We start from the raw sequence: 23,832 nt of genomic DNA, 5'->3' as shown, positions 1-23,832 counted from the left end.
TAGCCCCTTACCCTAACCTTAACCATCACAACTAATGCCAACCTTAACCCTTACCCCCCCACCTAACCATGACCTAACCCTATCCCTAAAACCAAGTCCTAACCCTCAAACAGCCCTTTAAAGTTGTGGGGTCCAGCGTTTTGGCCCCACAAAAGCTGTCAGGACCCCACAAGTATACTGGACTCCCAGTTATTGGAGTCTTTTAGTGCATAAAAAGCATCAAAATAGAGCTTCTTCACTATTTGAATTTTTCGCAACGCTGCATCACCCTGCGGTGGCCAATCATGTAACAGGCCGTCAGCCTGTTTGAGGAGGCACAAGAGTCCCGTGCAGGAAAAAGGAAACATCACTGCCTCTATGGCTGCCACCTGACAAAAACACAAGCACTTAACTGCCCAGGAGTTTGGGTAACAGGTGACTGTTTCCTGCAACAACAAAGCACACTCCCTACATCTCTATTCTCTTTTTCCGTGAAATGAAGCTGCCTTCAAGTGTCGGAAATGTGGATCTATAACAAGCTGATGGAAAACAATACTTGTAAAATATAAGGTCTAGATGTGCTACATTTTGAAGTTAAGTAACACAACAGGACATTTGTCCCCTTGCCGGTTTTTTTTTTTTTCTGGTCGGGCAGTGCCTACCCCCAAACCGTTTTCCCACACCCGAAAACCCCCCGCTTTCCACACAGGTCTGTTAAATTAAAAAAAAATCACGTGAGTCACAAAAATGTCACAATAATAAATAATCACCAGTTTTTTAAACCCCACTTTAAAACCTCGTTATGCTAAAAAAACAAAGATGAATGCTTCTGTGACTCCTGGAAATGGGGAAAAGAAGATTTTCAGTTTTCTCGCTATCACGAAAACCCCTTAAACCCCCTTCATTTTATGAGCTAAAAAAAAAACCCCGAAAATTTTACAAGAAAAAGAAGAAAAACCCCCACATCAAGCAAAAAGGGGAGCCTGAAATAGCCGGAAAAGCAATGTTTTCAGGAAAATGTAAGGGGTGGGTAGGTGTAATGATCTCCCCCAAACCCCCCTTCCCCCTAATTTTGTCTTTTTTTAAGGATGTAAGGGGAATTCCAGGAGTTCTGACGCGATCTCATCATAACAAGCCGCTACAGAGAAGATTTGAAAAAAACTGACCGTTGACGGAGGAACTGGCAGACCAAAGGGGGATGGTGTTTCTTCGCTGATAGAAAGGTTTGGCTCCCCGTGTGCCATTCGCCTCGGCACCCGGTAGCACTGCTGTCTCAAAGTACCCCGGCCGTCCCCGGTTCCGGAAAAAGGGTTTTAATCCAAAGCCTGGACAAAAACAAAATTTCGTAAGTTGGAGGAAAAGACAGAACTTTTAAAAAACCACTGTAACATACATGTCAAAAAACCAACTTGATACCGGTCCCCGGAACAAAACTTTTACCCTTTTAAAATGTTTAGTTTCTGTCCCTTTTTTTTTTTTTTATTTACTCCCACATCTTTTAACTTTTTTTCTGTATATTTTTCCTTACGTCTTTCTTTTTCCTTATTTTTCTCAAGTTTTGGAACATTTTTTTTGGTTACCTGCTTTTTCGTTATTACTTTATTACATATCAATTTATTTTAACGTCACTACACTGCAATGTTGTTTTCTTTTACAATGGCAACTGCACTTTACTTTACTTTACAAATCCTTTATGTGACGCCACTTCACGTCAGTCTACCTTCTGCACATTGTCTGTTGTTTGCCTGTTTTTCTTATGTGTTTACTTGTTTTGCTTTTATTGTAGAAAATGCTGCTGTAACAAGGGAATTTCCCCGCTGTGGGATGAATAAAGTATCATCTAATCTAATCTAATAAAATGTATTTGAACAAAAATAAGTTACCATACAGACTATAATGCAAATGTTTTGCAAACGTATCTGTGCGTAACGTTAAGGTTTTCCTGCGTGTCTCTACGATGTGTAACATAAGACAGCCAATCGTGTGGCTCGGGTTGGCTCATTGGTAGAACAGGCAGACATCTACGTAGACGTTTATGCGTCGACGCAGAGGTCCAGGATTAGAGTCAGACCTGTGACAATCTTCCCCCTGTCTCACCTAGCTGTCCTGTCCATTAAAAGGTGGAAAAGTCCCCAAAAAATAATCTTAAAAAAAAAAAATAAAGACGGCCAATCACAAACACTATTAGATCTTGGTAAATACACGCTGCGTGCTTATTGGCTCCCTGATGCTGATGAGATTTACTCCATTAGGCATTGTAATTAGGCATTGAAGGACGAGGCATTTTTCAATACTCGATACTATGGAGGCAATTCAATTGGTGCCTCAAAAGTATCGAAGTTGGCTATGTGTAATTTGGTCGTAGGTTGTTATACACGTTCTGTAATCAAACATCTAAAAGCAAAATCCTATCAGATAGTGGACCCTGGGACGAAATCTTAATACATTGGGGTCTGCGGTCTAATTTGTGTTGGTTTAGGAACCAGTCATGCGTATGCATATATCAAACTCCATTGTTATGCATTGTTATACGCCTTGCTGAAAATAAGACCTTGATATCTAAATATGTCCTACAGTCGCATGACTTAAATAAAAGGCTCCTTATTAGACATCATTATAATCAACCTTTCCGGCCTCTAGCACTAGCATTAATCACATTTTCTTGTCGAGACTGAATGCCGTATTTAATAATGTTAAAAACGTCCTCAGCTGTAAGGCTGATCCTATTCTACGATAATTTCTTTGGGACATTTTTGCCTTTAATTGATAGGACAATTGCAGACATGAAAAGGAGAGAAAGACAGAGGTGGAAGACATGCATCAAAGGGCCTCAGGTTGAAATTGAACCCCGGGCTGACGCGATAAGGACTGAGCCTCGGTACATGGGACACACCCTCTTCCAGGTGAGCTACGAGGGCGCCCCAGGCTGATCCTATTCTAAATCTCTTCTCAGGGCTAAGTTATATCTTAAAAAGTTGATATAATTGTTAGATTGTTTTTATTCTCAACTTACTTTTTTATTTATTCCTTTGCAAAAGGTGCCATATGAATAGTTAATTATTAAAGTTATTATTATCATTATTACTACAGGTCTTTACTCAGAAGCTGTCAGACCTGTGTAATGTCCGCCGTGCATTCCTCCGTGGTGGTTGCACACAGCATACAGATCGTACAGGAAGTCGGGAGGAGTCAGGTCAGGTCGCCGTGGCTGTTTCCAGCCAGGCTGCAGAGTGGGCTGATGGGAGCCGTGGCTGCGGCTCACCATGTGAGGCGTCATGTCCAGGCCCGCCAGGGGGAAGTGCACCAACGTGGTGAGCTTGTTCCTCCGCTCGCCCACCTGCCTGAAGCGCTTCAGGTGCAGGATGAGGATGTCCGGCAGCGTCCACAGGCTCATCTTCACCATGCCCTGCTGCAGCTGCTTACAGTGGGGGCACTTCCAGGCATCGTCTGGGGCAAGCTGGCGGGGAAGAAGTAGACAAAATGGACAGAAATGAAGAGAATTGTCTATACCAGACAGGGGCTGCCTTTACATTTGGCAAATGTATCGAAATCGCGATATGGACTAGTGCCATATTTGTTAATGGCCATAGCTATGTCTGTCCAACCATTCTGAATTAGGTATTGTGGTGCTGCAGAGACGTCCCAGCTGCAGAGACACCGTAGCTGCAGAGACGTCCCAGCTGCAGAGACGTCCCAGCTGCAGAGACATTGTAGCTGCAGAGACGTCCCAGCTGCAGAGACATTGTAGCTGCAGAGACGTCCCAGCTGCAGAGACGTCCCAGCTGCAGAGACGTCCCAACCTACAAATCCTATCTTACAAACTAAGAAAACAATCTTTGTTTGGTACAGATCCTCACAAAAATCCCACTATAAACATTTTAATTTCTTTGAATTTTAATAATGCACAAAAAGGATCATTCCCTCCCATTTTGTGGATCATATCGCAATCGCAATATCAGTCAAAATAATCGCATTCAGATATTTTCCTCATATCGTGCAGCCCTAATTTACATTGCGTTTTGGTTTACAAATCATAAGCTATGTTTACAACTCGCCTTCCGGCATTTCCGATCCCGTAAACCGGGAACATTTGACAACCCGTTTCGGTTTGGAATCTGCAGCGTTGTGTTGCAGGAGACCTTTGGCAACACAGACGCCTGATTGGCTCATGACGACCCCTGATGGCAACTACCAGCATTGGGTGGAGTATACATGCTGCTTCCAGTTTATCCTGGCACGCGCATGCCCAGTATACCAGAATATTGATGAGATATTTTGGTTTGGGCATGTTCCTTTAAACAGAGATTAGTTCTTCTACTGTAGCTTTTAGCTTAAAAACCATAGCAACGTAAATGTAGCCAGAGCTTCTTCTACGCCACCTCTTCCAGATAAATCACACTCTGATCCTCCTCCTTATTCCATGCAATCATATCCTTGTAAATGATGTCTGAATGAACCTTGGAAATTCACAGAACCAAACAGCTTTACTTGGAATAGAAAGAACATTTTGAAGCTGTTGCCATGGCTACTACTTTTGTTCACTTTCCCCGCCTCTCTCTGACTATGTTTTACTCGATACTCAGCAGCGGTGAGTCGTTCAACAAGGCCATTCATTATCAACAACGTTATTCATTTAGTTTACATCCTGTATATACAGTTGTTGGTGAATTGATTCTCTGAGTTACTGATTTTTTCTAAACTGTTCACACAGTCTGCACAACAGATCGATGTTGACTCTTTCAAAATTCATCAACTTTATATACCACTACCAAAGCTCTATGTACTGCATTTTGCACATGTTTGCATGCTACTGTGAAAAATGTTAAATTTGCAATCAAATCCAATACAAAACTACCCTAAATTAGACTGACACTTGCTAAGTAGGACTGCCCTGTTTAGATGATTCGTCGACTAACACTGCACGCTGAAGCGCCGTGAATAATTTAAAAAAAAAATCTAAATTTATTTATATATCAGACACCAAGAGTAAAAACACATCATACATAGATAGAAAGAGTGAACATAGAAAACAGTAAAATCAGAAAAGGTTACAAAGTTACAGGAGAATGAAATTGTCACACCACTACGTATTAAAAGCCAGACTAACAGATACGTTTTGAGTTTGGACCTAAAAAGAGCGACATCTGTAATAGAGCGAATATCAGAGGGTAACTCGTTAAAGAGTCTTGGGGCAGCAACTGCAAAAGCCTGACCCCCCCCCCCACCGTTTATAACTGGACTTTGGTACTTCTTGAAGTCGCTGATATGAAGAACGCAATTACCGGATGTGCTACCGCAAAGTGAAAATTTCAGACAAATACTCTGCAGCCAGACCATTTAAAGCCTTGAAAACAAACATTTAAATCTTAAAATGTATTCTAAAACACACAGGGAGCCAATGTAGAGTGTAGAGATCAGGAGTGATGTGTGCACGTCTAGATGCATTTGTTAAAAAGCGAGCAGCAGCATTTTGCACAAGTTGAAGACGTGAGATGGACGTCTGATTCAGATCAACGTAGACAGCATTAAAGTCTTCCAAACCTGAACTCAAAAAAGCATGAATGCGCTTTTCTAGGTCGTGCCTGCTCAGGAAAGCCTTAACTTTAGCCAGGAGACGAAGCCGGGAAAAAAAAAAAATCAAATCAAAAGTGAATGAAATCAAAATAACTAAATAAGTGGCAGGGTTAGCTCAGTCGGTAGAGCAGGCGCACGTGTTTAGAGGTCGACTCCTCGACTCTGACCTGCGGCTCTTTGCTGCATGCCGTTCCCCTTTTCTCTCTTCTGTCTTCATCTGTCCTATTAAAATAAAAGGGCATCAAATGCCCAAAAATAAATCTCTTCAAAAGGAATAAACCAAGACGACGTAGTGACGTCTGAGGTCAAACAGGTGAAATCTAAATTATGCCTTAGGCTGGTCAAAAATTGCATTTTGATTGATTTAAAAAAAAAACAAAAAAAAAAACGGTTGGAATCTTTACACATTTATATCAAGATTTTAATCAATGCATAGTTACATCCCTATTGACTAGTAATGTTTAATTCTTTGCTAATGCTGAATGACTTATTTCCAAGAAACCTATGAGTACATCTCTGGTAAACACACGATTTAAATTGGTGCATGATTCTTTTTCGGAGAAACTCATTTTTATACATCTGTCTCTTCATTATCTAAACATGTGCCATGGGCCACTAAAGGCTACATGGCAGCTAAGGTCTGTTCATTTAGACTGAAATGTGGATTAGTTGGTCCAGTGGAGTCCAGTACAGACTGTCAGCAGTGCCATTGTGTTCCTGCAGCGCCACTGGGTGGTGACACAAGGTAAGAACAGCAGGACACACCACAGCCAGTCCCACAGCCAGTCCCACAGCCAGCCACACAGCCAGCCCCACAGCCAGTCCCACAGCCAGTCCCACAGCCAGTCCCACAGCCAGCCCCACAGCCAGCCCCACAGCCAGCCCCACAGCCAGTCCCACAGCCAGTCCCACAGCCAGCCTCACAGCCAGTCCAGACACACAGCCAGTCACACAGCCAGTCCCACAGCCAGTCCCACAGCCAGCCCCACAGCCAGCCCCACAGCCAGTCCCACAGCCAGTCCCACAGCCAGTCCCACAGCCAGTCCCACAGCCAGTCCCACAGCCAGTCCCACAGCCAGTCACACAGCCAGTCACACAGCCAGTCACACAGCCAGTCACACAGCCAGCCCCACAGCCAGTCCCACAGCCAGTCCCACAGCCAGTCCCACAGCCAGTCCCACAGCCAGTCCCACAACCAGTCCCACAGCCAGCCCCACAGCTAGTCACACAGCTAGTCACACAGCCAGTCACACAGCCAGTCACACAGGAGACACTTTTTTCCAGTCAGGTACCAATGAAGAAAAGAGGGCACAATGAGATGATGTAATTAAAACAGATCCTTTTGTTTTTAATCTCATCTGATCATCCTTTACATAAGAGCTGTCAAAACTGTCCAAAAAGGATGTTTTGAATGTTCTGTCTAAAAAACACACAGGTTTGAACAATTGGAATAACTATTTTTGCACATTATAACCATAAGATGGACGTGTCTCCGTCCGGTGCCCTGCGCTGGTCAACACGATTGTGATTGGTTTAAAGAAATGCCAATAAACCAGAGCACGTTTTTCTCCCATCCTGGAATACTGTGGGGACTAGCCACACCCTCATCCGCAGTGCTGTGGAGGAAGGTCTGGCAAAGTGGGACTGGTAGTAACATGACTTTAGGTAGGTTTATTTAGACAGTAGTTTATATATTCCACTTCTGGGATTGCTCCAGTGCCGCAGGAAATTCTGCCGGATGCTTGTCTTTTCACTGGTGTCTGTTTCCTTCCTCTTTACTTTCTTTGTGCTGTAATTTTAAACTCCGGTGGATTTCTGAGGACTATGGTTACCTGGTCCTCAGATCTCTGCAGGGTAAATCCAGACCGCTAGCTAGACTATCTGTCCAATCGGAGTTTTCTGTTGCACGACTAAAACAACATTTGAACGTACACATGTTCCACCAAAACAAGTTCCTTCCTCAGACTATTTTGCAGCGGCTCTGTGCGGAGCTCAGCCCCACCCAAGACGATTGTGATTGGTTTAAAGAAATGCCAATAAATCAAAGCACATTTTTCTCCCATCTTTGAATGCTGTGTGGACTAGCCAGACCCTCCTCCACCACGCTGTGGAGGAGGGTCTGGCAAAGAGAGACTAATTAGAACAGGGACTAAGGGGGCTCTGTGTCGGGGCACATTAGTCTAAATGGAGCCCCGGGTATCAAATAATAACTAATAATGACTACCTGTTCCTCTTTGGTGTAGAGCTGAAAGCACTCGTCCAACGTGCAGCTGTACTGCTGGACGTGCTGCTGCTGCTGATTCCTCACGCTGTCTGCATCCTTCACCACCTCCTCCTGGATGTTACCGAACAGGCTGCGGCCCAAGAACACACAAACACATGCTTTATTTAACTTTATTATTCGGTACGGAGCCCCTTAAGGGACATGGGGAAACTTTCTTTGTAGGAACTGATGCTCACAAGAAACCAATCTAAGACTAGCAAAATTGTCCTAGCGAAGTACTGCTAATGTCATGTGGCTAACATTAATTTTTTTTTTTTTGGAAAAGTTTCATCGCACGAGATAAAAACATTCCCCCATGTCCCTTTAGGGACTCCTAATATAGCATCTTAAAAGGTAAACAAGTTTTGCACCAAAGTGCTTCACAAAGACGGATGCATATATATTAGAGACCGACTATTTAAGGATTTTTAAGACCAACACAAATATTTGGTTATTTAAAAATCCGATATATCGACCAATAGCTATATACTGTATATATTTTTTTTAAATCCAGAGATGCGTAACAAAACAAACAGATTTCCATAACATTAGTTATTTGTAGCTATTTATGAGTTCTCACTAAAATAGTATCATTATAATTTGTTTTATTGTCACAACAGAACAGAGGAACATCACAATATATTAAACTTCTGATAAATAAAATGTATAAAAATACAAAATAAAAATTAATTGTTTTTTTTTAATCGACCATTTTAAATGCTCATACCGAATAAACATCTATGGGATGAAATTAAAACAAGATTGACAAAGACAAACACAAACTAAAACCCAGAACATCAGACAGGAACAGAGAAAAAAACATGCACACGGTAGTTTTGGAAAATTGCTAGTAGGGCTGCAAGAACATATAGTTTGTTAATTGTCATCGTGATATCAACTGCTGCAATAAACGCATTGCAAAAAGCTGAAACATATCGTGCAAGACACTCAGAGATGTATGTTAGTTAAAAGAAAGGATCAGACACTTCATAATGCAGCTGTCCTTTTTTGAGTGCTGCTGTTTCCTTTCATTTGTTTTAAATTAAACAAGCACTGTGTTTGTTAGCAGAATTCTGAAAGCTGCAGAAATGCAGAAGTACAGGGTACATTTGGATATCTGTTTAATCATCGCAAGTAATATCGTAACCGCCATATTCAACAACTATCGCACGTCTTCCTGATCTGGCGCAGCCCTGACTGCTGGAGTAAAAAGACAGCGTACTGACCAGTCTTTGATTCTGTGCTCCCACTCGATGATGAGCTTCACATGCGGAGGTCCTCCTGAGCAGCAGAGCTTCAGAGCTCTGAAAGACACAAACAAGGTGAAAGGTCATCGAGGGCAGAGGAACGTGCATGGACCACGCTTTCGGAAATTTGCAACACTTTCCAGTTTTGAGACATTTACAGTAAATGCATAGCACCAACAACCTCAGTAGGATCATTAGAGTGCACTTGTTTGTTTAAAAAAAAAAAATATATATATATATATATATATATATATATATATTTTGTTTATTTGACAGGGACAGTGCTCATTCATCAACAGCAAAGTAACTGTAAATAAGCCAGACTTAGCTCAGCAGGCTAATATTGATTTGTTGTTCCTGGCCTAGTTTTAAAATGACAACCTAAGAACAAAAATACAATAAAATGCCTTAAAGCTATAGTGCTAACTTTTACTTGTAACATACATTTTTTTACAGTTTGGTATTAGTACTTTTACATAAGTAAAGGATCTGAATACTTCTTGTATTCCCAAGCATGCAGGCAGCAAAAGTCAACAGGCAGTCAGCAGTCTAATGTGCATCTATCTGGTTATCAATAAGCCAGTTCTTCAGCTGAGCAGTAAAAAAATGAGAAGTATTTACTTCTCTTATCTGTATTGGCCACATATCCCAGTCTTTAGATGCCGTTACAGAGAACGCTGACTCACCAAGAGCACTTCTTCGAGTGGGAATGATACAGTGTACCTCACAAGAGTTACGTTTTTTAACCACTAGGTGTCTGCATGACCACAGCTCAAATTCAAAAGGTGCCGTTAGATATCAGATGTGCTTCCTTCTTATTTCTGGTTTTAAATCTTGACTAAATACATAATTTTACTCACTATCCTTTTAATCTCTGAATCTGTTATCATCTCTTTAATTATGTATTTGTGAATTTCGGCTTGTTGTCATTGGCGTTGTGATGTTGCTTTTTGTGTTTTGTTCAACACTTAATTTGACATATGTTATTCATACACACACCTAGGCATTTTTACAACCCCTTGTCACACACACACACACACACACACACACACACACACACACACACACACACACACACACACACACACACACACACACACACACACACACACACACACACACACACACACACACACACACACACAGTCCTTGGGGATTTAGTTAGTTAGTGGATGTTTTAAGTAAACAAATGTATAATAGGCTACAGTAAAATATAAAGGAATACTATACCCCTTTGTTTTTGCACTTATTATCAAAGCACAGTTCCCACAGTTCACAGTTCATTGACAAAAACACAGGCTTTTTCCTGGATTCTCCAACGCATCTCACGCCTTCATTAGAGCACTTTTTTGCAAAGCGGTGGAAAGCTGAAGAAAAAAGGCTATTGAGTGGATCTTCAGTTAGGATTAGCTGACTACTTCAAAGTAGGGTTGCACAATATTGACAAAATGTGGTATTGCGATATCAATATTAATTTGGATATTGTATATGTTGGTTTTAAGATGCAAAACATAGGTTTGTTGTATTGCCTCTTGCCCAGTTTACCACCATTCAATATGTTCTGCATAGTGCACTAGCATGTGCAACATCTGATGGCTTAAATCCAACGTATTTCCAAGTTACAGAGGAGGCATAACTTTTGGCCAGTAAAGTTTCCCTTTCAGTCTCTGTTATTTCGTTTAGTCCCTGAGCAACATTCATTTTCCGACTTTTGTGTTCTTTCCTTTGCACAACTAACTCCCTTCGCTCACTCTTAAGGTCCTTTCTTTTCTTTTACTTCTCTGATTCGTTTTGTTTTGTTGTCTCCATCTCTTCGCTTACACCGTCACTCTGTCGAAATATGCACACACGTCACGTGGTACGCTACATAGGGTTGGTCCAACACATTCTCACTCCCATCTTGTAAAATACAGACACTTGGTCAGGTGCGTTTGTCGTCGTTATTAGCGTTGTTGCACAAGCTCGGTCGGGACTACTGGCGTCCCTTTGGATGCTGTTAGGTTAAGAAAATTTTGTGGGTAGGCTACGGTTCCATGACTTGCGGGAACGGGACGGTTGTGTTAAGGAAAAGGTCGTGGGCGGGCTTACGGTTCCGTGACACGCAGGAATAACGAGCCGGTTAAAAAAGGAAGCGGCTACCCTGACATGCGGCAATAACGGGACGTTTAAGGACACACGCGGGACAGGAACCCTGCTCTCCTGGGTGAAAGTTTTGTGTTTGACCTATCCACCCCCCGACCAACTACCTTATGAGGAATTCAATTCAATTCAAACCTTTATTTAATCAGGATTAAAAAAAAACTCCATGAGATTAAAAATCTCTTTTATAAGAGTGTCTTGGCCTTACACACTACTCGCTAAACCCCGTCTAGATGCTACTCTCCCCAGAACGTTCTACACACATGCCAAAGGGCTCCTTTTTTGTTGCATCAGACGTGGACGGCCACTGTCCACACGTCCGTATTTTACGCATTCGGAGTGAGAACGGGTTGGGTTGGTCACGTAGTGGACCTGTGCGCTGACGTGCACTAGCATGTACAAGTGTTTTAGCATTTCAAGCGGGCTCTAAATCAAACAACTAAGCCGGACCTGACCCATTGCTGCACAAAATAAAGAAAATATTGCATACTTATTGCAACACTTTGTTATAATATTTTGTGACGTGATATTGCGTTAACAACATTGAGTCGACATGTCATGCACCCCTACTTCAAAGGTCAAATATTTGGGATTTGGTGTGGCGATGTCAGGCTATGAACGAATGAACGTCCGTAATCAATGTCACCACAATCCTTCAAACAGTTTTTGAGAGATTTCACTAAAGATCCCAAATGTCAACCTCATAGTGGAGCTAGAGGAAAAAAGGCCGGGAATCACCGACGTCGGTAGGATTCATCCTCTGGGGAACATGAACGGCTGCACAACATTTCATGTCAATCGATCCAAAAACGGCTGAGATATACTTCAGTATGGACCAAAGTGGCGGACCGACCAACACCCATTTCCATCCATGGAGCCACCGTTCTGCGAGCACGGTTTAAAATAAGCAAAATGTAAGTACTAGCTACAGATTGTGTGAACATAAGACACACTGTAATGACACAAAGACACATGACAGAGGCTGATAGGAGTAAGCAAAGTAGACTAAAACACTTGCAATGGTACATTCTCTAACTGTTTGATGTGGGTTGACTTGAGGAGAGAGCACATTTCTGAATCATTAGTGTTCAAACACTATCATTACAGTGGTTTCTAGGATCCAGTTTGCTGCACATTTGCCTTTCAAAGGATTTCAAAAGCATTTGCCCCCATCTGCACCATTCCATGAATGAATAAACTGTTTGTGCTGTAGCAACGACACAACCGGAAGTCCTTACGAGACCTTGCCAAAAAAGGCCCTTTTGGAAACAGCAATTCACTTCTGCAAGTGGAAGCCATCAGACGCGCATTTGTGAAAAATTGATAAAATATCTGCACATTTCGGTCAATGCTGTACAATCAGGCCTAATGAACTACATGAAAAGAAACATGGATCATAACAAGTCATATTAGCGTGTGCCACATGTGTTTTTCTGTCAAAATGTCTTCAGTTACTGGCTGCCTGCCTGTAGTTGTAGCACTTGTCAGGAAAAAAACCTTCATTAGATTAGAGAGATTAGATTTAAATTGCATTCAAATTGATTACATTACATCAAATTTGAAAGAGCCTGTGGGAACATGGATCATTTCAGCGCCGAAATGTTTGGACCATAATACCAATTATTCTACAACAAAGGAACACATTTAGATAATTTAATAAAATAAGAATGAAGTGTCTGGGCCGCCAGTCAGCTCCAACAATAACAGTGACTTTGAGCTGCGTGCTTACAGTGTTTGCACCTGCAGGAATTTATTAGGTAAAACGTGGAGGATATGTGTTGGAAATCTAGAAATGTGTTCAGAAATAATCCTGTCAGACACACTTGCATCAGGACCGTTTGCTGCATGAATGTGGTGCTGCAACTACCAATCGATCAATCTGCCGATTATTTTCTCGGTTCAACGATTCATTGTTCGGTCGATAAAATGTCAGAAAATTGTGAAAAATGTCCCTCCCATACTAGAGTCTTAAAGTACAAGGTGATATCTTTAAATGTCTTGTTTTGTCCAAAACCTAAAGACATTCAGTTTAATATATTACAAACAGAAAAGAGCAGGAGATCTGCACATTTCAGAGGAAAAAAAACAGGACTTTCTCCATTTTTGCATGAAAATGAATTGTAACAATCAATTGATTGTCAAATTAGTTGGTGATTATTTTTCCTCCGACTGACTCATCGATGAGTCGACTAATCGTTGCAGCTCCACATGAATGGTCATTCACTTTGATACGGCCCAAAACTGTGCAGAACGAAAAGCCAATAAAAGTTAGAAAAACCAATGAACGAATCCAGAACAGCAGGACTATTCTGAATAGGTTCGGAAACCTCAAGAGTCAAGTGTGTCTGCGATCAATCAGTCCTCCATCCAACAGAAATAACTCCATGTTTTTATGTCTTTCCGACCCCCTCACCTGTCGACGGCGGGGTGGTAGAGCGGCCGCCCGTCCTGAGGAGACAGGTAGCTGTAGAACGCCGATCCTCCCACCACACGGATGTTGAACAGCACTCTGGTATTCTGGAAGAGAGACACAATAAAAATACACTGTAAAGCCACAGGCATGGCATCAGGGTATATTTCTGCTCGTCATAACAACAATATTAACTTTCAGGACTTTGCATCTCCTACATGTCCTCTCCTATAATACTACACATTTTAATTACAATATTTGACTCCCCCTCCCTGGAAATTAGAGATGTTCTGATATCAGAATCGGTAAAGCCTCCGATAGCGCCTTAAATGCTGGTATTGGTAAGTGCTGGAGTTTATGCACCGATCCGATAATATAGGCCCAAAGGAAATCTACGTTAAATAAGTTAAGTCATGTTCTTTTTCCGTTGTGACCGACTGTCAAACTGGAAGATAAGTTCTCTGGCATTTGTTGTTTGTTCATGTTTTACAAAAGGTTTAACCCCAGTGACTACAAGTACATGCACATCAATACTCCGAATTTGATACAGGTTATGGAAACAGCATATTCCAGTTGGATATTCCGAAAGAGGCATTTTTCCGAATATAGCATTTTACGATTAAGATGTGAGATATTCCGATATTATTCACGTTTTAGAGGCATTCTTTGGACATATATACAGCATATTTGGAGTATGCGCCTTATTCTGGGTTTTCACCACAGTTTACGGACTATTGCCTGTTTACTGACTTGTGGTCTGTTCTGTGCGTTGCTATGGTTGCTGTAAACAAATCAACCAGCCGACAGTTTGCAGGGCTGCAGACACAGCTACTGTTAAACATTAGCAAAGACTTTGATAGCAACAGATTTTTGGATAAGCACACACATCGCTACGGCGACCTTTTCAAGAAGCTGTTGGAAGGAATGAAAGAGGGAGGCTGTGTTCGCACGGTCCAACAAGTCCACCACTGCTGGAAAACTTGGAAAAAAATCATGTTTTGCACAACTAAATGTAAACGGGAATATTAATGGAATATTTACTGTAAACAGCTTAGTCGGAATATCCTTTTTTTTTGGAACTAGGGCAAAACAATTTTATATCATGTGCATGTAAACATAGTCACTGATAGCAATCATATCACATCCATACGGGGATAGTAGTATACAGCTGTTAAACAATAGTCAAATATATGACACACTGGTATCAGAGCTCTAATTTAAATACTGTCTGAAAATGTGGGGTTGTCTTATATTTTCAGGGACTTTTGAAAAAAAAAATGTTTTTATTGACTCCACAGGATTTTTAATTTTTTTTAAATTTTGTCCCACATAGACTTTGTAAGTACAACAGTGGGAATTATTTGTACACTCACATATGTCTGTACACATAATGCAATAAAATGAAAACATAGGCCACATGTATGCACATATTTATACAGGTACACATACAGAAGAGAGAATAAATACAATTTAAAGAAAAAATGGGGGGAAAATACACAAAATAATTAAATAAAAGGAAAATTAAACAAGAAATCCCTCTGCCGCTGATCCCTTAAAGCAGAATTTCATTTTCTCATGAGGTCTTTAAGCCATGAAGAAGCTTTGGGTGCAAATGGTGACTTCCACTCCAACAATATCCTTCTACGTGCTGGGTCTTAACTTTTAAATGTCGACATACATAACAACAGCGAGCCACCTGGCAGCGAGGATGGCACGCCGGTGGAAACCAGAGCATGGGAGCGACGGTAGTGGCAGTGAACCGCGGCTCGAGGTAAACATTACACCTGCATTACATCAGCATATTACCACTGTCAATATGTGCATGTTAGTATGCAGACGTAAGCATTTAGCTCAAAGCACCTCTGTGCTTAAGTATAGTCTCTAGCAACCTACAGAAAATCTTAAGATCTAAAATGAGCACTGCCATCACACACTGATCCACCAACACAAGTTATGAGCAAATGTAGCTGCTTGTAGTTTTGTGCTTTCATTCACCCATCGTGATTTTGCATATATCTAAAAATTGAGGTATTTCTGTACCATAAAGTTACAGGTACACTTTTTAGTATGTTCCCTTAAGAGTATAGTACTGTATTTTTAAGAGGCGGAACTGTACATTTTGACTAATTTGAGGGTGCAAAATAAAAGAGAAGGGTACACAATTGACTTTTAAAAGTGTCCTGTGACACGCGGTTACTATTTTTGATGATGGTTTCATGATGGCGAAAATGAGCACACTCAGCTCAGGCTTTCGAAGAAGCAGCAGCAACATTTCTTATGACTTTGCTGCGATAATTCAAAATGACGGCTTAGTTTTGGAGACCTCAGACCATAAAAATGTGAGCTGGAATGGTTTTATGAATCCAATGTGTGTGTGTGCAAAAGAAGCCTGACTACCTTATTAAAGTTTCATATGGAGTGTGTAAGTACCGGCGTGTCCCCTTTGATCAAAGCAGGGAATGTGCAGTCTTCTAGACAGCAAATCAAGTTGTTGTCATCTCTCTAGATATAGTAAATGCATGTGTAGAAGATGCTCTTGTGAGTGATCATAGCTGTGTGTTCTTCAACATTAACTTTCCTCTAAATCCTCCACCCCTGAGAATTAGGACTCAGCGGCGGATTATTGATCATGATGCTGCTGAGAGGTTTGCTGCCCTGTTTGACCCATGTTCTCGGATGGGACGCAAGTGTTTAGCCAGTCTTTTAATAGTTAGTGTTCAACAATTTTAGATGAAGTAGCACCAGTTAAATCAAGCATGGTCTCCCATAAACATCCTTGTCCTTGAGTTTTAGGAGAAATTGCAGAAAAACTGAACGTCTTTGGAAATCTTCTAAACTTGAGATTCATAGGCTTCACTTAAACACTAAGGGTTACTTTAAATGAGATGCTGAGAAAGGCGAGAACCTGCTTCTTTTCTCAGTTTATATCCTCAAATAAGCACAATCCTAGAATCTTATTTGACACCACTAATGCATTAGTGTCTCCTTCTGGTCCTCAAGCTACCGCGTCATCTAAATTGGACTGTAATGAATTTCTCCGCTACTTTCTAAATAAGATCAGAGATGTTAGGGCAAACATCTCACCATCACATTTCTCAGATTTCGGCCTGTGACTTGTCTCCCGCTCATTCTTGGTCCACTTTCAAACCTGTGACATTACTTGATATACCCTCTATGCTACATTCTTTGAAGCCCTTGTCCTATGCATGGTGTCTCTACTGTGCTATTTGTCCAAGCTTTTGACTCCACTGGCCCCTGTATTTTTTATTTCTTCATGCTTGGATTACTGCAACAACCTTTTTACCTGTTTGAATAAGAAGGAGCTTTACCGTCTCCAGGCTGTTCAGAACTCTGCTGCTAGGATTTTAACTCACATTAACAAAAGAGCCCACATTACGCCTGTTTTAGAAGCACTTCACGGGTTACCAGTCCAGTATAGAATTCAATTCAAAATCCTGGTCCTTACTTTTAGAGCCCTGCACGGTCAAGTTCCTCCATTCATCTCTGACTTGATACGGCTTCATCCTCCCACCCGTAGACTGAGGTCATTACATCAGAGGCTCTGGGCTAACTTTATTTAACAAGTTTGCTATGAACAGGCTATAGAAACCCACGGACAGAGGAGAACAAAGTAGGCCATCGGGAAATTTAGACCAAGGCTTGCACCTGACAGCTCACAGCAGTTCAGCTTGAATACACATACAGAATATCACCTCAACATAAAGCACAGCGCTTGAGTTTTGCTTGCATTCAAAGTATTATTTAACAGAAGAAGAAAATATTCATAAACCCGTAGATAATCGGAAAGGACTGGAAAGCCAAGTTGAGAACAAAAAAGAAAGAACAAATGTATTTTTGTCTTGTGTTGAAGCCTGCTTATATTACTCTGAGATCTGCTTAGATTGGAAGGTGCTTCAGGAGTGAAAGAGCGCTTTGCAAAAAATGAAATTGATTTTCTTTTGTTCCAGCAATATCTAGTGTGTAGCTGCTGGCTGAGCTCAAACACCCACTCTGAGTCCTGCGAGGAAAGCTCAATTCAGCAGGGTATTTGTGATGACAGGAGCGCACTGAAGAACGGCTCATTCCTGGAAAATATTGACATGCTGAACACATGAATCCCTAGGAATGCATAACCCTTAGGGGGAAGTTATACATGACTTCTGATTTATTGCCTCACATATGCAATATGCAGTAAGTATCAGTATCACATGTGTCAGTCAGCTGCTGAAATACTGCAGCAGGACATTACAAGAACTAAGGAGCCCCTAAAGGGACATGTTTTTATTTCATTAGTTTTTTCCTCGTGGCACGAGAAACCAATCTGAGTAGCAGTCAGAATGGCTGCAGAAGAGGAGGTATTCATCTTCCTGAAAACGCAACAAAATGTACCTGATCGTGTCGTCAACAACTGTTAACGGATTTTATGCTGTGAATGTGAAATATTAACTTTAGCCACATAACATTAGCAATACTTTGCATAATATTTTGCATAATTTTGCACGACTTAGATTGGGTTCTACTGAGTACGAGATACTGTCATGTATGACAAAAGTATGTTGTGTGTACCAGAAAGTATCTTGTGCACAGCAGAAAGTACCCCGTGCGCACCAGAAAGTGTCCTGTGTGCCACAGCACCAGAAAGTGTCCTGTGCGCCCCAAAAATTAATCTTGTGTGCACCGGAAAGTTTCTCCTGCGTGCCAAAAAACAAAACACCCCGTGTCCCTTCAGGGGCTCTGTAAAGAACTACTTAATATAGTAGAAACATAACATTTTGCTCACACTCTGAGTACACATGCAGAGCCGTGTAACTAACACTACATTATCATCTCTGCAGCGTTTCAGCATCACGCGTTTATGAAGGCTGCACGCATCAAACTTCACTGTGGTGCTTTGGTGTCGTGTGTTGTTTTTCCAGATAACTCATCATCTTTTCTACCGTGCTTCATTTTCAATCTGCTGTATGAAAAAAAAGTTTTTTCATTACAGACTTCAGGCACAAGCTCACTGTGAGTTCCAGCGACAAGCTTGTCTGTACATGTGAAGACCACCCAAAGAGTCCTAGACCAACATTTTTTTTGTTTTTGTTTCAGGGAAAACCAGGGAAACAATCCTTTAAAACATAACACATACATTTCCACTTGGGCTGTATTCAACCAAAGAAAATCTTGGTCGACTGAAATTCTACCTACCATTAAACAAATCAATTGGTTATGGGGGGAGGGGGGCATTTGCATGTTATTTCTATATTAACAAATCGTCCACACTCTGCCTGGTAGCGGTGTGTCCATCCAATCGTTTTCCCTGAGGTACACCCAGAAACGTTGTTTAGCCTGGTGGCAAGTTTTTTTTCGACGAGGGCACAGCTGGGGCCTGTCCCAGACTGATGGCAGCATTAATGTAGAGCCCAATAGTTTCTGTGATAACACAATCATGGACAGAACTGCAGAATTGAGAATTTCAAAAAGCTATATAACAGATTCCATAGGACCCTACATTAAGTCTGTGCTAAAAGCTAACTGGAGATTTGAAAATAAGACCATGTCTGCGTTTAAAATAGGGAGAAAACCCTGATGTCCACATCAAAAATCTTCCATTTGCAAAGTTACGGACGTTTTCAACAAGAGGACTCCCCAGGCCGTTGCATTAGATTTTAAATTGACCATGTGCTAGTCTCACTTTGCTAGACCTTCAACCACAGCGCCGCGGAGGCATACAGCATTCCAGGATGGGAGCTCTGGTTTATTGGCATTTCTTTAAAACAATCACAATTGTCTTCGGTGGTGCCGAGCTTCGCACGGAGCTGCTGCAAAATAACCTCGGGAAGGAACTTGTTTTGGTGGAACATGTGTACGTTCAAAGGTTCTTTTAGTCGTGCAACAGAAAACTCAGATTGGACAGATCGTCTAGCTACAGGTAACCAGGTAAGGACCAGGTAACCTTAGTCCTCAGAAATCCACCAGAAGTTGGAACTCCAACACAAAGAAAGCGGACATTTGACAAAAGACATGCATCCGGCGGAATATCCTGCGGCACCGGAGAAATCCCGGAAGTGGAACATGGAACGTTGAGGATGTAGACAAACCGTGTGCTAGGCCTTTCCCCTAACAGGGATTTTCCAATCATCGCTTAGCTTGCATTGTCCACATTTTGAAGCTGTGTGCCCGGGGCTCTAATACAGATACTTTACAGAGATTGGTTGGTGGTTTCTTTTCTTTTTCTAAAACTGAAAAATGCAAGAGAAGAAGTGTATAGAAGTATGGGTTCTGGACTCTGAGCAACGTCTCCCCTGTCAGTGAGACTGCTGAGAAGAGGAGGCAAAAACCTGTTTAAATGATTTCAGCGTCCAAGAGGGGTGCATGCGGGACACCGGTGGAGACTCAAAAGTCTGTAATGTTTATGAGGAAATCCTTGGTCGTGCTTTGGTCCAAGGTTAATCACTATTTGTGTTCCGTGAGGAATGCTTTTGGCACTGTTTATGCCAGACAAAGCACACGATCTCCAATTACAACCAATTACAGCGCAGGGTTTCATTACAGAATGCCACGAGTTTGAGCCATGTGTACAGTATATGGACATGTCTGTGTGTGTGTGAGAGTGTGTACAGTATGTATGTATATATGTGTGTTTGCAGTATGTGTTGTGTGTGTATGTTTGTGTGTGTGTGTGTGTGTGTGTGTGTGTGTGTACAGTATGTGTATGTGTGTACAGTATGTGTGTATATGTGTGTGTGTGTATTATATACTGTATAATGATATTATATCACTCGGTGTGCTTTGGTGAACATCAAGCCAGCAAAGACTTGTGTATGTGTCTGTGAGTATGTGTGTGTGTATATGTGTGTGAGTGTGTACAGTATGTGTGTGTATGTATGTGTGTGTGTGTGTGTACAGTATGTCTGTGCATATCAGTGTGTGTGTTCAGTATGTGTGAGTCTGTGAGTGTGTGTGTGTCTGTGTGTGTATGTGTGTACAGTATGTGTATGTGTGTACAGTATGTGTGTGTGTATATGTGTGTGAGTGTGTACAGTATGTGTAAGTATGTATGTGTGTGTGTGTGTCTGTGTGTACAATATGTGTATGTGTCTGTGTGTGTGTGTGTCTGTGTACAGTATGTGTGTGTATTTGTGTGTGTGTACAGTATGTCTGTGTGTACAGTATGTGTGTGTCTGTGTGTGTCTGTGTGTACAGTATGTGTATGTGTGTACAGTATGTGTGTGTACTGTGTGTGTGTATTATATATAATGATATATATTATATTGCTCGGTGTGCTTTGGTGAACATCGAGCCGGCAAAGATGTCAAGCGGTGCCTGTGGCATGACAAATGGCCGTCAGAGAGGCCGTGTTTTCTTGTTTCTGTATCTTTGCTGAAGCTAAAATTAGACAGAAGCGGAAACATCCACTTGCGAGTGTAATTCATTGCAAAACTACGGATTCGGTTGAGATGAAAGATTTAGAGCAAACATCTGCTCCTTTCTTGGCGGAGGTAGGCTCCGGCAAATTATCCTGCACGAGCCCGCTTTTAATTGAATGGCTGACAGCGTGGGGCACAAAGGAGACTACAGATCTCCCAGAGAGTTACTGAAGACTCTGCACCTCACTCTTCGCTTCCTCTCTGTTCTGGCACTTCCTTCAAGAGCACCGAGTATTATGCAGCAAGCTGGTCAACAGTTTCCAACCCATGCTCTATATGTCTTGTTACTGCAGCTGTGTGTCTGCTGAGACACTGATTGGAAATCTGTTTGGCTACATGACAAACAGCATGCTGCTGCACACAAACATATGCTGAAGGACAGGCAAGTACAAGCAAGCGAGTGAGCGGAAACAAGCAAGAAAATGGACCCTTTGGCTTGAGTGAAGTAAATAATTGATTTGACAGTGACATACAGCAGGGGCGCATCCCAGCAAGCTTTGCTGCGCGCATCTCCATCATCACAGTACGACTCACGTTTGAATAGTTTTACAGTCACACCAGCAGCGGCAAGGGAAACAAGCTATCAGACCGAGCTTTTTAAATATTAATTCATCAGAATAATTTGTAATGACAAATAAATGGTTCTGATAAATGAGTATTTAAAAAATTAAAACCGACTGTCAGCCATGTTACGAGTGTTGGCGTTGCATAGTCTGTCCACCAGAGGACGCTCCGCAACATCCCTGTTGGCAACACAATTTTTTTTTGTTAATGTGTTTTGTTCAAAAGGACTTATCTGCATTTGTAATGGACAATTAACAAAATTATATATATAGATTTTTTGTTATTTTGTTTTTGTTTCATATCTTAAGTTTGTATTTTTATACTGAGGACTATGGTTACCTGGTCCTCAGATCTGTGCAGGGTAAATCCAGACAGCTAGCTAGACTATCTGTCCAATCTGAGTTTTCTGTCACACGACTAAAACTACTTTTGAACGTACACGTATTCCACCAAAACAAGTTCCTTCCCGAGGTTATTTCTGCAGCGGCACCAAGACGACTGTGATTGGTTTAAAGAAATACCAATAAACCACAGCACGTTTTCTCCCATCCCAGAATGCTGTGTGGACTAGCCAGACCCTCCTCCTCCGCACTGTGGAGGAAGGTCTGGCAATGCGAGACTACCCTTTCTCTAACTCCTCTGCACCTACAAATAATATTCATACAGTCACTAAGAATTGTATTTATGTGTTTAGACTGTAAGTGATGCTCTGTGAGCGAGTGTCCCAATCCAGTTCACCAAATGCTGGTCTGGAGAGCAGCGAGAGGAAACTGATTCTTTCGCGCTTCCAGCTGGCACTTTAAGTTCTCCCACCTGTACCACACAGGGCCATTGTGTAGGCATGCTTTTCTCTGTCCCGAGCCAATAAACCCAGTACTGGAACAGGTGCAGGAAGGAACCATGTCGGCTCTCCGCCTCCAGCCGGTGCTCAAAACAAGCCCGCCCACACAACACAGCTATTAAATATTCCTTTTACAAGCAGGGCTGCACTGCAACTTTGGTCCAGGGGTTTACTGGTTGTGATGCAGTGAATAAAAAATAGAATAAATAATAATCATAAATAATGAATTCCCACACTCTAGCTTGCAGAATTTTCAGTAGATGTCCAAGTTTGAGTAAAATAAAAACATACTTTTATCCTTAATGGTTGTATGACATTGCTTCAACTTCCTGGTTTTGGTCTTAGTTGAGTAAGATTCTTCAGTCAATTTGTCAATAACTTTTTCATGTTGAAAGACTTATCTCAATAGAACTTGAATGAGCACGTCTCTGGTAGGATTTAAAGTGAGAAACTCAGTTTTATAGATCCGATTAAATCAACTAATCCATAATTAGACAAATCCATATGAGTGTTAGCCAACTAAGAATTTATTAAATCGAGGACAGTCCTATGTAGATCATTTGAAATGTGCTAAGGCTGTGCAATAAATCCAATTTTGTTCACGATTTCGGTTCCTAACGATCACAAAAACAACGTAATCGAGAAAAACGCTTTTTTTCAACATTATGTTGTGCAAGTCAACTTGTGTCGTCTTGTGTTCTGAAGGTAATTTCAAAAAGTTCAACGGGAAAATTATTAAGGGACTTCTTCACAGTTCAAGGAGTGTTCACTGTTTCCTAAGTTCGATAAATGACCCTAATAATTGTGTTCTTTCCATAATCGAGCAGCTCTGAAATGTGCTCCATATCAATTTGAGTATGTGATTCAGTGAATGCCTACCCGTCCCTGGCACTGTGTTTTGATAAAAGTCCACTCAAGGAAAAAAGCTTCCTCATATAGACCAATGATTACATTATTATAAGCAGCTGTCCAGTACCTGTGCCTGGGCTCCATTGATCATCAGGTAATACAGCTTGCTGAGGATGCTCTGCTGCAGCTGGTCCCAGGAAATAGACCGGTCCTCCCTCATTAGGAATGGAGGTCCAAACCTTGAACAGGAATGGAAAAAAAGTTTAAAATGACGCCTCCCAATACAATATAATAAGATATTACACATATTGCAATATTCTGCAACATATTGCAATTTATAACCTTTTTTCCAACTTCAAATTTTTTCCCAATATCAAATGACGTCCCCACAAGGAATCTTTGTCAACATCTGTTTTATCTAAAAAGATACATTTCCCTGATTGTTCATCTCACTTTAATTTTATTGCTGCAAAATGGGATTGTCAAGCAGACAAACTGACCAACACATATATAATAAAAGATCAATACTTGGCGCCTGTGTATTGATACAGTAT

General features: G+C 41.4%; 1 protein-coding gene across 1 annotated transcript in view; it reads right to left on the bottom strand.

The window, feature by feature from the left end:
• Positions 1 to 23,832, bottom strand: part of usp43b (ubiquitin specific peptidase 43b) — an 82,769-nt gene that overhangs the window by 8,294 nt on the left and 50,643 nt on the right. Inside the window, exons 7-12 of the mRNA XM_032536544.1 lie at positions 23,406 to 23,517; positions 13,616 to 13,719; positions 9,043 to 9,120; positions 7,778 to 7,907; positions 3,094 to 3,436; positions 1,146 to 1,289 (exon numbers count right to left, since the gene is read on the bottom strand). Coding sequence (XP_032392435.1) covers positions 1,146 to 1,289; positions 3,094 to 3,436; positions 7,778 to 7,907; positions 9,043 to 9,120; positions 13,616 to 13,719; positions 23,406 to 23,517 — 911 coding nt within the window. The remainder of the gene's footprint in view (positions 1 to 1,145; positions 1,290 to 3,093; positions 3,437 to 7,777; positions 7,908 to 9,042; positions 9,121 to 13,615; positions 13,720 to 23,405; positions 23,518 to 23,832) is intronic.

Source organism: Etheostoma spectabile, chromosome 15 (assembly GCF_008692095.1).
Source record: "Etheostoma spectabile isolate EspeVRDwgs_2016 chromosome 15, UIUC_Espe_1.0, whole genome shotgun sequence".
In the NCBI taxonomy this organism is placed as follows: Eukaryota; Metazoa; Chordata; class Actinopteri; order Perciformes; family Percidae; genus Etheostoma; species Etheostoma spectabile.
Note: the sequence above shows the minus strand (reverse complement) of the source record. Positions and strands in the feature narration are given on the sequence as shown.